This window comes from Danio aesculapii, chromosome 17, assembly GCF_903798145.1.
Source record: "Danio aesculapii chromosome 17, fDanAes4.1, whole genome shotgun sequence".
In the NCBI taxonomy this organism is placed as follows: domain Eukaryota; kingdom Metazoa; phylum Chordata; class Actinopteri; order Cypriniformes; family Danionidae; genus Danio; species Danio aesculapii.
In genome coordinates this window covers 26,027,869-26,044,029 of record NC_079451.1, presented here as the reverse complement: position 1 = coordinate 26,044,029, position 16,161 = coordinate 26,027,869, and the positions used below count along the sequence as shown (strand labels likewise).

At 33.4% G+C, this 16,161-nt stretch overlaps 2 protein-coding genes across 6 annotated transcripts in view; one reads left to right on the top strand and one right to left on the bottom strand.

Annotated features, from left to right (window-relative positions):
- Window positions 1-1,090: 1,090 nt before the first annotated feature.
- Window positions 1,091-4,225, bottom strand: mrpl57 (mitochondrial ribosomal protein L57). Of its 2 annotated transcripts, none has more exons than XM_056476960.1 (2): window positions 4,142-4,225; window positions 1,091-1,566 (listed from the first exon to the last, which is right to left on the bottom strand). In XM_056476960.1, exon 2 carries the CDS (start codon window positions 1,532-1,534, stop codon window positions 1,223-1,225), a length of 312 nt encoding a protein of 103 aa, XP_056332935.1. In that variant the 5' UTR covers window positions 1,535-1,566; window positions 4,142-4,225; the 3' UTR covers window positions 1,091-1,222. The 2 variants fall into 2 exon arrangements, with proteins under 2 accessions (XP_056332935.1, XP_056332936.1); XM_056476961.1 differs by having other exon boundaries at window positions 1,091-1,541; window positions 4,142-4,206.
- Window positions 4,226-5,405: 1,180 nt separating this feature from the next.
- Window positions 5,406-16,161, top strand: part of ttc7b (tetratricopeptide repeat domain 7B) — a 77,670-nt gene continuing 66,914 nt past the window's right edge. For 2 of the 4 annotated variants that reach the window (XM_056476812.1, XM_056476811.1), the window contains exons 1-3: window positions 5,407-5,593; window positions 9,112-9,266; window positions 11,119-11,287. In XM_056476812.1, coding sequence (XP_056332787.1) covers window positions 5,473-5,593; window positions 9,112-9,266; window positions 11,119-11,287 — 445 coding nt within the window. In that variant the 5' untranslated portion in view covers window positions 5,407-5,472. Of the gene's footprint in view, window positions 5,594-9,111; window positions 9,267-11,118; window positions 11,288-16,161 lie in introns of all 4 variants that reach the window. The other 2 variants (XM_056476810.1, XM_056476813.1) reach the window with 2 other exon arrangements.

The following is a 16,161-nucleotide window of genomic DNA, read 5'->3' as shown; positions in this document are numbered from 1 at the left end:
ATCGTTTCAGATTTAGAGGAAATTTAGCTGTGCTAGTAGAGCAGTTTTTAAACAAAAAACAAAAACCCTGTTTGTCATTAAAATTGGAGTATTGCAATGATTTTATCACAAAGAAAATCACAACTAAAATTTCTCAAGATTACAGCAGTCAGAAGTTACACTAGTCTATTTTCTTCCACTCTCTTCCACAGTTCTTTGACTGTAGTGTTTCTTAGCCAAAACGTTTGCCATCAAGTATTTTCCAGAAATTTTCAATCAGGTTTGGATCAGCACTCTGGGCTGGACATTTCATTATTTCAGTATTTTAAGCTTCAATTGACTGTTTTACCCACTTGTGATAGGGCTCACTGTATGGAAGGAACCGCATGTTGCTGAAGCATTTGCATTATATAGCTTTATAAGAGGCCCAATTCTTCCTCCAGAAAACATCCACAAACCATGACACTCCACCTCCACCTTTCACTGACTTCTTTACATACTTTTGGTTCAGTCTTTCCTGAGTTTGATAATGAACATGCTTCCCATTTGACCCAAATTAAACTTTCTTTCATCACTGAAGTTTACTTTGGACCAGTTTCTGCACGTAATCTTGTCCATTAAGAATGCTTATAAATCTGCTCATTTAACCCTGTAAAATAACTTCAAATAAGTAACATCGAAATTTTGAAAACTGTGGTTTTTATCTCCAGAATACACCATATCAAGAGCTCACTGGTGATTATTAATAAGTAAATGCGTGTTTGGCATGCTGTCCTGGGAGAGAGCCCTGAGGTCTGAAGATCCTCGAGCCCAGGGCTCCCTCCTGTTTCATCAGGAGAAAGGGGAGTCTGAGCTAAGATAGGTCTCGAGAACTCCCCTGTATTATGCTAAGAAGGAGGAGTCAGGGTGGATGGGGGATTCTTCAAGACAAAGGTGACTAAAGGTAATCCAGCTATTTATGTGTATTTGGATTAATCTGATTGGTTTATCATGTGATAGCTAATGTGGCACCAGCTGTGGTCAATTATAAGTATGTGATCCTCTCAAAATTAGTTTCTTAATAAACTTCACTAAGACTAAATATTGAATCAGAAACAGAGGAGTTGTCAAATGTGATGATTAGAAATCATTTATAAACGGAAACACACAGATGTACAACAGAGAAAATATCAAATATCAAAGAGAAAAACAAGTATGATTTCATCTGTATCCATCAGAAATCCATCAGTCTGTGATGTTCTGGTTAGCTGGGCCAGGTCTTGGTGACTTTCAGGTGGTTCAGTTGGTCTGCAATGTATTTGTGTTCAGGAAACTTGGCTTGTCGCTCAGCTTTGATTTGCTGCCACATCCACTCTCGCCTCTGTGCTGCATGGCCTCGCTCCTGTTCCAGCGTCATGAACGGCCGGCTGATCCAGTATTCATTCTCTGCTTCTTGTTCTAGCCGTTTGATCACATTCCGCTTTATCTGCCAGGTAACGGGTCGTGGTCGTCGATACTTCCCAATCCACTGCTTTCCTGGGATCCCCTTCCGCAAAAGTGCTAGAGTCAAGAACATCCTGCAGCTAGTGAAGGATTATGAGAGTACAGCTGTGAAAAATACATGGAACTCAGTCAAAAACTGTTAAGTCCTGGATAGCTTTTGATATTGTAAAATCTTTTGTACAGCTTTTCTGTTTATATGTACTTTATGTATCTCATGATGTAATAATTATTTGTACTTAACATCTACTCTTTATTTGGTTTAACATTATTCTTGTTTTTTTACAGCAATCTTTTAACTTCTGTTATTATAGAACAAATCTACCTGGGTGGGGGGTGGGGATTCAGGGTTGTTTTACGATATAGTCACATGCTATATTCTTTCTATATTAAATAAAAACTGAAATAATAAAAACAATTGTTTACAAAAAAACACATTCAGTAATTAATATGGTGATACAAAAAAAACAAATAGTTATTGCAAAAATTTTGTGAACTTTATTAATAATTTCTTAAACTTATTATTTAATAATGTATTATTATTATAATTACTTGTTATAATAATTATTTATAAATATTTTTTTTTTGTTTAACATTGAACAAAATCTAAATAATGAGACGAGTATCACATACATATATATATATATATATATATATATATATATATATATATATATATATATATATATATATATATATATATATATATATATATATATATATACATACACATACATACATACATACATACATACATACATATATATATATACATTCACATACATACATTTACCAAACTCAGTCATTGTCTTACACTCAGTCACTAACACAAGTCTATAAATAATACATTTTATGTTATATCTGTTGGCACACATCTTGATGTAAAATATATAGATCATAAACAGCCATTCACTAATATTGGCACCCTTGATCAATATGATCTGTGAATAATACGGCTATGATAACAAATGATGTTATTGTTTCAAGTGAGTGATAAAGCAAGTATAACTTCATTCCAATTAAATATACATTTATAAATTTTGCTATCTGTTTTTGTTTTGGAGGACTGATGACCTAATTCTAGGGCTGCATGATATTGGAATAATTTTACATTGCAATATTTTTTCTTTGCGATATATATTGCGATATGAATACAGTTTCACCAGATGACTATTATAGCTCTATTTGCAAAGTCATTACTTTTGACTGATTGTGATGATTTTGTAGCTAAGTGAAATGTAAATATATTTAATGTAAATGATTATGTACATATATGAAACTACAGTTTTAAATAAACACAATGGAGCAAAGATTAAAGTAAAATAAATTGTGTTTTATGTTTTTTCTGGAGAGAGTCTAACAGTATTCAGGTACAGATATTGAATAATCAAACAAAAAACAACACTGCATAGTCGTCATCATATAAGTAATTCAATAAAAATAACCTTTATTAAACTTCTTCATGCACAACTAAAATGCTTTGAACTTTCTTAAACTGCTCACATAGTCACAGGCCTTAAAAACACATGCAGATGATAAACTTTGACTATTATGGTTCAATTCACCAGAGTCTAAATAAATCTTGTGTGTTTTGACCTGTGGTTTCTGCTCATCTATAATGCCAACTCAACATTGCATATCTTGTGATGTGACTATTGCAGACGCACACATTGTGATATCGATGCTCAAAAGATATATTGTGCAGCCCTACCTAATTCTATCAGTCATGTAATTTGTAAAGCTTCAAATTTATTAATTTTTTGGTGGCTGATGTAATAAACTAATCAAAAATACTACTCTGCTCATATACTGTTTTGCCATTCAAACATATAGACATAAAGATATTGCATTTGAATGCAAAGCATATTTGACAACTAAGACTGCCTAAAAACAGTCTTTTTCTAATGACGAGAATGCAATGCATGAGAGCCAATAGTTAGTTTTAGCATTAGAATCAAAATATACAGTCAATAATAGTAGTGTCTGTTTTTTAAGGACAGACAGACTAATTAGTAATTCCATCTTGTTTTCTTGTGTACGGATTGATTTATCATATTCATCAGAAACATGGAGTAGTTTTAACCCAATTTAACCAATTCTAAAATCTAAATTGTCAAGATGTCAAAAATAAAATTACAAAACATTACACGAAATACCATGTATTGAATAATATAAACACAATGGGTTGGTGGAGGGTTAACCATCCCTTTAAAACGACATACATTCATGTCTATGTATATTCTTAGGAATGTCTATTTGAGTCTTGGATTTTAAAACAGTAGATTTTGTGATTGATACTGATTTATTTAAATACATAAACAATGCAAATGTCTTTATCAACTAAAAACGAACGAGAACCTATCTGATTCGTAGACAGATCATTCTGACCTTGACAAGAAATGGCAAAGTCATCAAATCAACAACATTTTAAACACATAAACGAGCAAAGTTAAACGATAACATGACCTAAACTCCGTTTTAAATATGTAATAAGTCGCATTAACATTTTAACACATTTAAATGAATCTTAGAGTACATCATACACAATCATGCAGGTAAAAAGCGAGTAAAAACGTTCATGCCACAAGGATACACAACGAATGTGCTCCTAAAGACAAATATCTAGAGATGAGCACCACTACAGTTTATATAATAATACTGAATAGGACAATAAATTACTTACACAATATCCTCTTCAAATCCTCGGCCAGCATGCCCCAGATACACCGCTTCTGTGAATGTCAGATTTAGGGGTCTGTTGGTTGTAGCGCCTCCTACAGTACCGGAGATCACAGTAGCGCGTTCTGCGGGCTGATGAACTACAAAAACCTGGAAGGGACGCTTCATGAGAGGGAAAAAGCTGCGTTCAGTCCTAAAAAACTAAAACCTAACGGAGACTCACTGTTCTGCTAATGGGATGCTATTTGTTAGCAAATAATTAGCATATGTGCATTTATTTATTTATTTATTTATTTATTTATTTATTTATTTATTTATTTATTTATTTATTTATTTAGTGTTAATGTATTTGAGTAGCTTAATCAATACAAATGTATTTTGTGTATTTTAATTAGTTATAATTAAAACATTAAAGTTGTTTTATTCGATATTTATTCATTAATTTCTTAGTTACATTTTTTAAGGAATGAGTAGAAACAATAATGCATATTATCAATAATATTAATAATTAATATTATTATATATTTCTTTCAGTAACATTCATGGTAAATGTGAATGCGGTTTGTTAATGAGGTTTAATAAAAGTTGTTAGACATTTTTTAATGATTGTATCTGACTGTACATTATGAAACGAATCAGTTTGTTCTGAATTTACAGTTTTTATTTTAATAAAATATTTAGTAATAGTTTATATTCATTTGTTTATTTATTCATTTGATTTGTTTGTAATGTATTGTTATTTATTTATTTACTTACGCATGTATACAATGTATTGTTGTTAATTTTCAAGCAATTTATGAAATTACTTTATAATATTACCAATGTGTTATTTTGTTTTAATCTGTAATTTGATTTTTGTAATCATTTTATTATTACAAATCATATAAACATTTTATTTCCTTATTGTTAAATTAAATTAAATGGCTTTTTAATCGATCATTTGCTATACTAATATTTATATATTTATTAATCTTAATAAAATGTTAGCTTGTTTATTATTTTTTCATTAAATTTATTAAATTATTTAATATTTATTTGTAATTATTTTTACACTTTTGTGCATTTATTCCCAAACATTTCCACAGCTTCGTCTCCTCCTGACAGCAGATTATTTACAAAACAAATAGTCAAAACAAATAATGTAAACAAAATTAATAAATATAACAATAGTTAATTAAAGTAAAAACATATTTTATAGTTAAAAATGTCACATGACAGGAGTCAGTTTCGTGGCCCGGAAGCGTATTCCCGTTCATGTTTTTGCCGTCCTCTCCAGGTCTTTGATGTTTCTGTGCTGCGGCTCTGGTCGTGTTTTGGTCAGGAGGTGGTGGAAAGATGACAGCCAGAAAGTCCGGGTCGCGATTAGAAACTGAAATAGAGCGCTGTCGATCTGAGGGACAATGGGACAAAATACCAGAGCTTGTGCGGCAGCTGTCAGCGAAACTCATATCCAACGGTGAGTGTGATTTAGCTTCATTTTCTCATGGCTAACGCGTTAGCTCGGACAGTCTGTCTCTCACTGTGTGTGTCTCAGGCCTGATGGCAGATCAGTGTCTGATTCATTCATGGACATTGAACTACATGTACCTTTCAATCAATGAATACTTTGATTTTAGGTTGACGGAGCTGTGCTATTAGTGTCCTTTTACTAGCATCCCGCTCATCTGCCCTGCATACTTCCTGATTGCTCATAGCTGTGTCCATTCATCTTCACAACTGATATCATTCACATTTTTGTCATATTTTTGTCACTCTATAAAGTTATAAGGAGTTGCTGTTTGATTTATTTTCTTGAGAGGATGTGTTGAAGTTTTATGAGTGTTTTCTGTATTATCATTGCGGAAAACGTGATTCAGATAGATAGTAAACAATTAATACAAGTAATTTCAAACTTAAAAAAATACAACATTAACAAACAGATAAAGAAATGAAAAAAGAATAGAAAAGGACCGTACAAAAATATCACCAAACATAACTTAAAACTAGAAAAAGTACAATGTTGAGCATTTAAAAAAATAAATATTTATAACTACAGGACCTGCTGTATAGCATTGACACATGTTTGTTCAAATGAACATACACTGCAGTAAAATAATCACTGTATCACTGTAAAATATGAATATCTGAATTGAGTATAATTTATAGTTATTATAATTTTTTTATTCATTGTTTATGTAAATGGGCTAAATTGGTAATACATAAATATGTGAGGGAAATGAACATTCTAGTTGCCAAATAAACACTTCTGATTTTCACTTAGTTTACATTGATGTACTAAAGTATAAACAATTACACAGTAAAACAGGACATTAGAACAATCTCTGATGTTCGTTTTATTCAAAACGATACTGCATTGTTTCCACTCACATTTTTGCATTTAAAATGTTTAATGACAGGGAAGCATTAGAATATAAAAACAACATTTTACATCAGTGTTGTTTTGTAACACTGTAATGGCCAAAGTTTTGGGAAACTCCTCCAAATAATTAAATTCAGGTGTTCTAATCACTACCAAAAAATCAAGCACCTATACATGCAGAATGCTTTTACAAACATTTGTGAAAGAATGGGTCGCACGCAGAAGTGCAGTAAATTCAATAGTGGCACCGTTACAGGTTGTCACCTGTGTATTAAGTCAGTTTGTGAAACTTGTTGGTGGTATTATTGGGCAAGGGGTGACATGGTGTTTAAAGTTGTAAGCACTGTCTCCTCACAGCAAGAAGGTTGCTGGTTCGCGTCCCGGCTTGGTCAGTTGGCATTTCTGTGTGGAGTTTGCATGTTCTCCCCGTTGGTCGTAATGTGTGTGTGTGTGGATGTTTCCCAGTACTGGGTTGCAGCTGGAGGGGCATGTGCTGTGTAAAACATATGCTGGATAAGTTAGTGGTTCATTCTACTGTGGTGACCGCTGATGAAAAAATAACTAAGCTGAAGGAAAATGAATGAATTATTTGGCAATGTGTAATAAATTGTCATCTTTCTGTAAAATCAGTTGCTGCAGACCTTAGATTAGGTAAAAAACAGTGTGTAAACAGGTTTTCATGGCTGAGCAGTCACATCCAAGCCCTACATTAAATGCAGAGTGCGTACTGCAGTGGTTTAACGCCACTGGACTCCAGAGCAGCGGAGACATTTTCTCTAGAGTGACAAATCACACTTCTCTGGCAATCTCATGGATGAGTCTGGGTTTGGCAGTTGCCAGGAGAACACTACTTGTTTGACTGCACTGTGACTGCCAAATGTAAAGTTTGATGGAGGGGGAATTATGGTGTTGGCCTTGACCTTTTAGTTACAGTGAAAAGAACTTAATGCTTCTGTATACCAAAGACCGCCAACCAGATTTTACCAAGTAGGACATGTTCCTGAATTAACATCTATGTTGATCCTGGAACAACATTCCAATCAGCCAATCAGAATTAAATTATATATTTATGTTAAGTTTAGGCATACGGTTAGGTTTATGCACTTCTACATGATTGTTATCCAACTATTATTCCTCTGATTTTCGGCATAATTTACAGTTATGTTTGGGTTTAGGGGTAGGGAATGGGTATGGATTACATTTTCCGACAAAAATGATATTCCAGGGTCAACATAGATGTTAATCCATGATTGCATCGTGCTTGGCAAAATCCTGATGTGCATACCAAGACATTTAGGGTAATTTCATGCTCTTTTTTTTGGCAACGGTTTGGGTATGACTCCTTCCTGTTCCAAAATGAACAAAGCAACATCCATAAAGACATGGATGAGATAGTTAAGTGTGGAGGAATTTCACTGGCCTGCATAGAGTCCAGACTTCAACCTGATAAAAAACCTTTCGGATGAATTATAATGGGCCTTCAATAATGAGCCAGAACTTCACATTCAACACCAGTGCCTAACCTCACGAAATTTACTTCTCAAAGAATGCTCCAAATTGGACATAAACTCAATATTAAACTTTGTAGAAAGCCTTCCTAGAAGAGTTGAATCTGTGATGGCTGCAAAGGGTGGGACAACTCCATAATAAACCCTACTGATTAAGATATGAATGTCTGTAAAAATCTGTGTGCGTATAAAGGCATGTGTCTCAAAACCTTTGGCAATAGATATTTGCACAGTATTGACCTTATTCTGCAATGCAGAAGTATGTCGTTTTTGCGATTTGTTTTAGAACTTCTGATTCAGTTGGCTATGGGAGAAATGACTAGGGTTAATAAACGGCATATATACTTGCTCTACAAACAAGTGAGTTCATGACTATTCATAAAAAGTAGAATAATATAGTTAGAAAATATTAGTTTGCAGCATAACAAGCAGTTTTTAATGTCTAAAAATCAATTGAAGTGAATGAAACCAGTCTCAAGCCAAAAAGAGTCCAATGGCTGCGCCCGCTCGTGCTTTAAGAATAAAGTCAATAGAACACATGAATTATAGGAGACGGTTCTAAAGGCTGGCCTGATGTTAAACCATTCAATTCACGAACATACAATTGTGGATTCTTTTCTTAATCTTTACAGTTTATCCTGTTCAGGTATGTGTAGTATTTATAATATTAATAAAAGCTATGAATGAGTCTCATACAAAAGGATAAATAATGCAAGAACTCATGCTGATTAAACCATACGTAATTGTTCTCAAAGCTGTGTGTGTGTGTGTCTGTGTTAAGACCCATAAGAATGTGTTCAGGTGAAAGACTTCATTGTATTTGGATGTTTATGTAAAACTGTTTTCCCATTCAGCACTTCTCTCTTACCCTGTTTGTGTTTTGACCTTGCCATGCACAAACTGTTACACCCAAAAGCAAAAATTTTGCCATCATTTTGTAGTGATGCATTTTTGTGCTTGATATTTTGCTAGCTGTCATTTGACAAAATATACAGTTGTGATGATATAAAATGTCATGAAACCAATTTCCAGAGTATAACCCTGACGTGTGATTGCCACCTCTTTTGGCTTGAGTTGATTAGAATTCATCTGTATCTTCTCTTGTAGATGATCTCGGAGAACTTCTGCTGGGGGAGGCCAAACTCCAGCAGTACCTCAAGGAAAACCCCATCAAGCAGGGGTCCAGTCCCCGTGGGCCCCGACCACGACTCCAGGAAGTTCGGAAACATTTGACTGCTGCACTTGATCGGGGAAATTTAAAGGCAAGCCTAATTAGTCTGATCCGTCACTTCTTTTTGGTGCATCAGTGTCATGATTCATGAAAATACCCTCAAATGAAATCAGAAAGAAAAATGTGTTTACATTTTGTCTTGTTGAATTCATGTTAACAATACTTTGTCATGCATGAGCCACTGTGCAGCTGTCAGACACCTTTGTCTAGCATATGTGTACATAAAGGAACAATGGAAAAACAGCAGAGTGGAAAGTAAAGGCACATTCTGTATCAAGTCTTTCAATAATTCTCAACATTTACATGTAATTATTATTTAAAGTAATGTTTAAATTAGAAAAACCACAAGCAATTCATCAAATAGTAGTAAACGATATTAGACGGCCACATCACAATATCAATTTTAAGTGTCAAGAGACGACTGTATTACAGGTTATCCATGGGGTCTTAAAGTCTTAAAGGGCCACGAAACCACTCTGTTTCACCAGGGTGTTTTCACACCTCTAGTTTGGAAAAAGTCAGGAAAGTGGGTGTGTCCAACTCTGTCTGGGGGGGGTGTTGGAGGAGGGAAAGAGGGAAGGTGCATAAAAATTTGCATAAAAATTGGAGTTTCTGTTTGGGCATGCGCTGATTTTCACAGAGGCAAAACAAACACACGCAGGGCAGAGAGACAGTGGCTGTGTTTACATGGACATCAGTAATCAAATTTTTTGACAAATTATTAAATGGTGGACTTTAACTGCAGTTTGGCACTTTCATTCAGGAATTTCATTCAAGGCCCTCGTGACAAACGAGATCTTTGATTCAAGGAGTTGCTGGAAGCATGTATTTTTAATGCAATGTTTGATACCGCAGACACACATTTTCACACATTTTAAAATATTATTGAACATTTTTATATGTATAGAGCATGGGTGCCCAAACTTTTTAGTTTGAAGGGCCAAAAACCAAATATCATAGAGAGTCGTGGGCCAAAGTTAAATATACCAAACTATATTACATTAAAGTTGCCAGCCATGGATAATTTCTTAATTTCTTAATCTTTTAAAATAAATAGAAAACATGACTTTAAATCATAATAACGAATGCAGTATACCTTTTTAAATCATAACTCATTGCAATAAAACAATCACATTTATAACACAGTGGAGTTCAACGTTGAATACACTTGTCAAGCAGAATCTGCCTTTGACTTTATTTGCTCACCAAAGTCTCTGCATTGTCAGGTGACAGTGTGTACATTTAAAGAAAATATGATTAATTTACACCATTTAGTTGAATCATTTAATTTCAGTTAGCTTTTAACAATAAAACAAACAAAGGGTTATATTAAATTTGAACTTTCTCTATTCTCAGATGGGATGGTGGACCAAATCTAAATTTACCATAGGCCAATTTTGGCCCGCAAGCCCTAGTTTGGTCATCTCTGGTGTAGAGAGAAGTAAAGTAAACAAGGATCCAAAATGATTGGGACAATTATTGACAACCAAATATATTATATTAACAAAAATAAATAAATAAAAAAATACATTTAAAGAAAAAAAGAACTGTGGTGCCAACCAGAACAATTGTTTACACACCAAACTAAAAGCCTAGTCACAATAGCTGTCACACAGTAAGAAAGAATGTACAATATAACTATCATCCAGTATGCAGGGGGTATACTTTCCCTACATTTAAGGAGAGAACACCAAGTTTTATAAAAATTTCTGGAAGAACCCATCAGATAGTGTCTAATTCTTTCCAGTTTTATGAAGTGAAAGACGTCATTAATCCACATGGAGTGAGTAGGCTGAGCAGATGACTTCCATTGCACTGTATTTGATTTATATAAGCGTCCTGTCAATAATAATGGGTCATTATTGTGTCTCTTTCTCTGGCAGCCTGAATACATGCAGGAGGCCAGTCTGATCATGGCTAAGCTGTGCTACGTGGAGGCGGATTACAGGGAAGCGCTGAATCAGTACAGCCGTGTGAATCTGGATGAGATGCAGCTGGTGGGAGCTCCAGTCTACAGACTCTCCATGATTGCAGAGGCCTATGCCACTAAAGGTAAATAATCGCTGTAGTAATACAGAAAGCACAGCATTTTCTCCTCAGAGCTGCTGGTCTGTTACATAACAGAAATGCTGTCGGTGTGAAGGTACAAACCCGAGCCTGCTGTTGTCGTTATGCTGCTAATGTATGCACTGCCAAACAGACATAAGTATTCCAACTTGCTTTTGTAAGGAGGTTTTGCTTAACAGGAAGCGAAACATAAAAATTTCTGCAACCAACTACATATTTCTGTCCCCGATGAAAGCAAAGTGCTGCACAAAGCAACAAAAGCATGACCAATTACAAGCAGTTGGATATTTGATATTCAGTGTTCACAAGGACACAGTTTATGGAGGGGCAGCAATAACTGTAGTATTTCTATATATCATAAGTTCAGACTTAAGTTCTGTAAAATAAATCGTCACCTTAGAATTATAAGGTCCTATCTGCGTTCTGAATGATTCTGAGATATTGAGCTTCAAAGTTTTTGCTTTCCATATAGCAAACAGTGTGTGTAACAGTTCTCTTTCATTCATTAACATGAGAGAGACTCTAAATGTACTCAATACATGTAAATTATCAAAGTTCTTTTAAATTTGCAAATTGGAGTAAATAAACCACGGTAAATGCAGATAGAACCTTCTAATTCTGAAAAGTCATTTTCCGCTTGGAATTAGAAGGTTCTATCTGGCAGATCATTCATTGAAGCATTAATTTTCAAGAAATACAATCAAAAAATATATAATTTGGTGTTGTAATAATATGTTGATGCTTGAGATACAGTTACAGTTTTGCTTTCTATGACATTTAATGTTTTAGGATAAATATTTTTTCTTGTTCAAATTAATCATACAAGAACTGTGCAATATATTTTGTCCAGTGCAGATGTTAATTTTATCAAATTAATATTTATTAAATCTTATGCTTTATATGAATTATTGAATTCATAAGTATTCTATTATTTACCCTATAAATTCAATTAAGTATTTGTCCTACAAGGCTTAATATCAAATTTAAATACTTTAAAGGAAAACAGACAATGAGCAAACGAGTTTAATAAACACTGAAAAATGTTTCACTGACTATATATAAACAAATAAAAATATTTCACATTTAATATATTACATTTCTTTAATAACTTTTTCTTTTTAAACAATGTAAAATATAACATTTCATCCCAATGTCAAAAATGCTTCTAAATCATCACATTTACGCACGTCTTTTCAGTTTCAGGTTTCTTCTCAATTTTGTGTGGTGCATTATTTAGTCGACTGTGATTTTGTGTGATTTTGTCTTTCGGGTCTTTCCCGCTGTCAACGGAGCAGTCCGGCGAATTTACATAGAAAGCTGATCCTGATTGGTCCTTGTGCCTGCATTAAAAAATGCTGACTGGCAAACAAAAAGAACCTTATAGAGCAAAGCTAGAGTTCAACTTTGTAGAGAAACCATTTTTGTTTTTTAAATAAAAAGTCTTAAAATGTAAACAACTTTTAATGCAAAAAACATCACATATTGTAAATAATTTGTCATTTAATAAGAATATGTGAATAACTCAATTTTAACAAAAATGTCAGAAAGAACCTTATAATAATTCTAAGGTGACGAAATTTCTTTTTCCATTTTATTCATCAAATGATCTGTGGAAGCTATTTTAATTATTATTATCATTATTATTTTATTAAAATATTGCAGATTGTGAAAAACATAAAGAATTATAGCCTTGAAACAGTTAGGACATCTTTCAAAAACATAAATATAACAACTCCTGACTTTTAAACAGTAGCATATATAAACATATTAGGTAACACTTATAATGTATTTACTAACATGAACAAACAATGACCAATATATTTATTACAGTATTTGTTCTTGTTAGGTTACATAAAAAAATACGTTAGTTAATTAAAAATACCGTTGTTCATTCATTCATTTTTCTCCGGCTTAGTCCTTTTATTCATCAGGGGTTTACCACAGCAGAATGAACTGCCAAATTATCCACCATATGTTTTACACAGGGGAAGCCCTTTCACCTGCAACTCAGTACTGGGAAACACCCATGCACTCTCACATTCTTCACACACATACACTTCGGCCAATTTAGTTTATTCAATTCATCTATAGCGCATGTCTTTGACTGTGGGGGAAACCGGTGCACGCGGAGGAAACCCACGCAAACAAGGGGAGAACGTGCAAACTCCACACAGAAACGCTTACTGACCCAGCCGGGACTCAAACCAGCGACCTTCTTGCTGTAAGGCGTGCTAACCGCTGAGCCACCGTGTCGCCCCCTGTTGTTAATTTTTAGTTAATGTTAACTCACAGTGCATTAACCAATGTTAACAACTATAAATTTAGATGTAAATAATGCATTGGTATTTAATAATTTAGTAATTAATAAATGATGTACAAGTATTGTTTATTATTAGTTCATGTTAGTAAATACATAAACTAATGGAACCTTCTTATAAAGTGTGACCACATATTATTTATAATCTTTGACATTTATCCAATTTCTAAAAGGATTTTAAAGGCTAAATTAGTTTAGACTGTATGACAACAGAATTAAACAGTACAATTGTGAAATGTTACTGCAATTTAAAAATAAATGTCAGAGTGTAATATTTCACATTATTATAGCTTTTAATAATTATTTTTAAATCAATAAATGCAGCCTTGTTGAGCAAAAGTCATTTTAAAAAAATCAAAATAAGCAAAAACGCGAAACTATTAAATAGTATACCATATTACGCCATATTTTATGATATTATTTAAATGACTCACCACTCCTTAGGGCTGGGCCGATAAATGATATTATATTGTATCGCGATAAAATTGATGTCAATAACAATGATAAGCTCTGGACTTTTTTACTCTATATTGATCTAAAAGCCATTCACACAGCAGAAATGAGTAACAATGGGAATCTAGAAGTGTATTGATTATTAGAAATGTACTGAATTTTCGGCAATTATTAATCACCTGTTTCTAAATGGTCTGCTACACCTCAGTCTGGAAGCATTAACAACTTAGATCGAATTATATATTGTTATTATTTAGTATGGAAAATAATTATCGAGATTACATTTTGCCATATTGCCCAGGCCTACCACTCCATTAAGCCAAAGTGAGAAATAAATGAAATATGTAACGAAATAGGCAACGCAGTGGCGCAGTAGGTAGTGCTGGTTCGAGCCTCGGCTGGGTTAGTTGATGTTTCAGTGTGGAGTTTGCATGTTCTCCCTGCGTTCGCGTGGGATTCCTACGGGTGCTCCGGTTTCCCCCAATCCAAAGACATGCGGTACAGGTGAATTGGGTAGGCTAAATTGTCCGTAGTGTATGAGTGTGTGTGGATGTTTCCCAGAGATGTGTTGCTGCTAGAAGGGCATCCGCTGCGTAAAAATGTGTTGGATAAGTTGGCAGTTCATTCCACTGTGGTGACCCCGGATTAATAAAGGGACTAAGCCGAAAAGAAAATGAATAATGAATGCATGATGTAACGAAATAATCAAACAAACAAACTACATTTTTATTACATTATTTTCAATATGAATGACAAATTAAATACTTAAAAAAAATCTTTAAGAATTGAGGATATATATATATATATATATATATATATATATATATATATATATATATATATATATATATATATATATATATATATATATATATATATATATATATATATATATATATATATATATATATATATATATAGCATCTGTAATTTAGGTAAAAATATGTATAAATGTTTCTTAAAGTAATTTTCATAGACGGTGAGATCTGTTTTTTATTAATATATATATATATATATATATATATATATATATATATATATATATATATATATATATATATATATATATATATATATATATATTATATATATAGATAAAATATATTAATCAAAAACAGATCTCACGTCTATGAAAATTACTTTAAGAAACATTTATACATATTTTTACCTAAATTACAGATGCTGGTTTTATTTGTTTTAAAAACTAATAAGCAACATATTATTACCATTTTAAAAATATAAAAAATATATATAAATTCAAGGGCTACACAGTGGCTCAGTGGTTAGCACTGTCACATCACAGCAAGAAGGTCTGGTTTGAGTCCCGGTTGGGTTAGTTGGCATTTCTGTGTGGAGTTTGCATGTATTTACCCCACAGTCTAAATACATGCGCTATAGGTGAATTGAATAAACTAAATTTCCCGTAGTGGATGTGTGTGAATGAGTGTGTTGATGTTTTCCAGTGCTGGGTTGCAGCTGGAATGGCTTTAACTGTGTAAAACATATGCTGGATAAGTCAGCAGTTCATTCCGCTGTGGCAACCCCTGATGAATGAAGGGACTAAGCTGAAGGAAAATCAATGGATATATATTCACTATATTAAATATTTCATTCTTTTTTTTAATCAAATGAATCCATTGTTTTTAAATTTAAAAATAAGTTATATAATATAAAATATAATATTGAATATAAATATTAATTATTTTTAAATAATTCATTCAGTTTTATTTTCAGAGTTTTTTCCAGATATTTGTTTCCCAAATGCAGCTAAATTCCATGTATTTGCTTTATGAATTATTGCAGCTCACATTTTGACCTGTGGGTGGCAGCATTGATTTAACGTGATCCTCTCTAGAGCAAAGTGTTTGCAACTAAATCCTTTACTCTGAACACACACACGCACACACTTTTAATTCCAAGCACAGTGAATGTGTTTGCCAGGGCCGCAGCATGAGGTCTTTGATCAGAGTTCTGACAGACCGGCGGTACTGTGGGGCTCTGGGGGGAAAAACTGCAGGGTGGCACAGAGCCTGTCTCATCCAATCACCTCGCAGCATCTCTGTGACTGACACTTGCTTCTCCCTCAACC

Bases quoted from the DNA above. Each gene is read 5' to 3' on its own strand.
- mrpl57 (XM_056476960.1), bottom strand. From the start codon at position 1,534: ATGTTCTTGACTCTAGCACTTTTGCGGAAGGGGATCCCAGGAAAGCAG.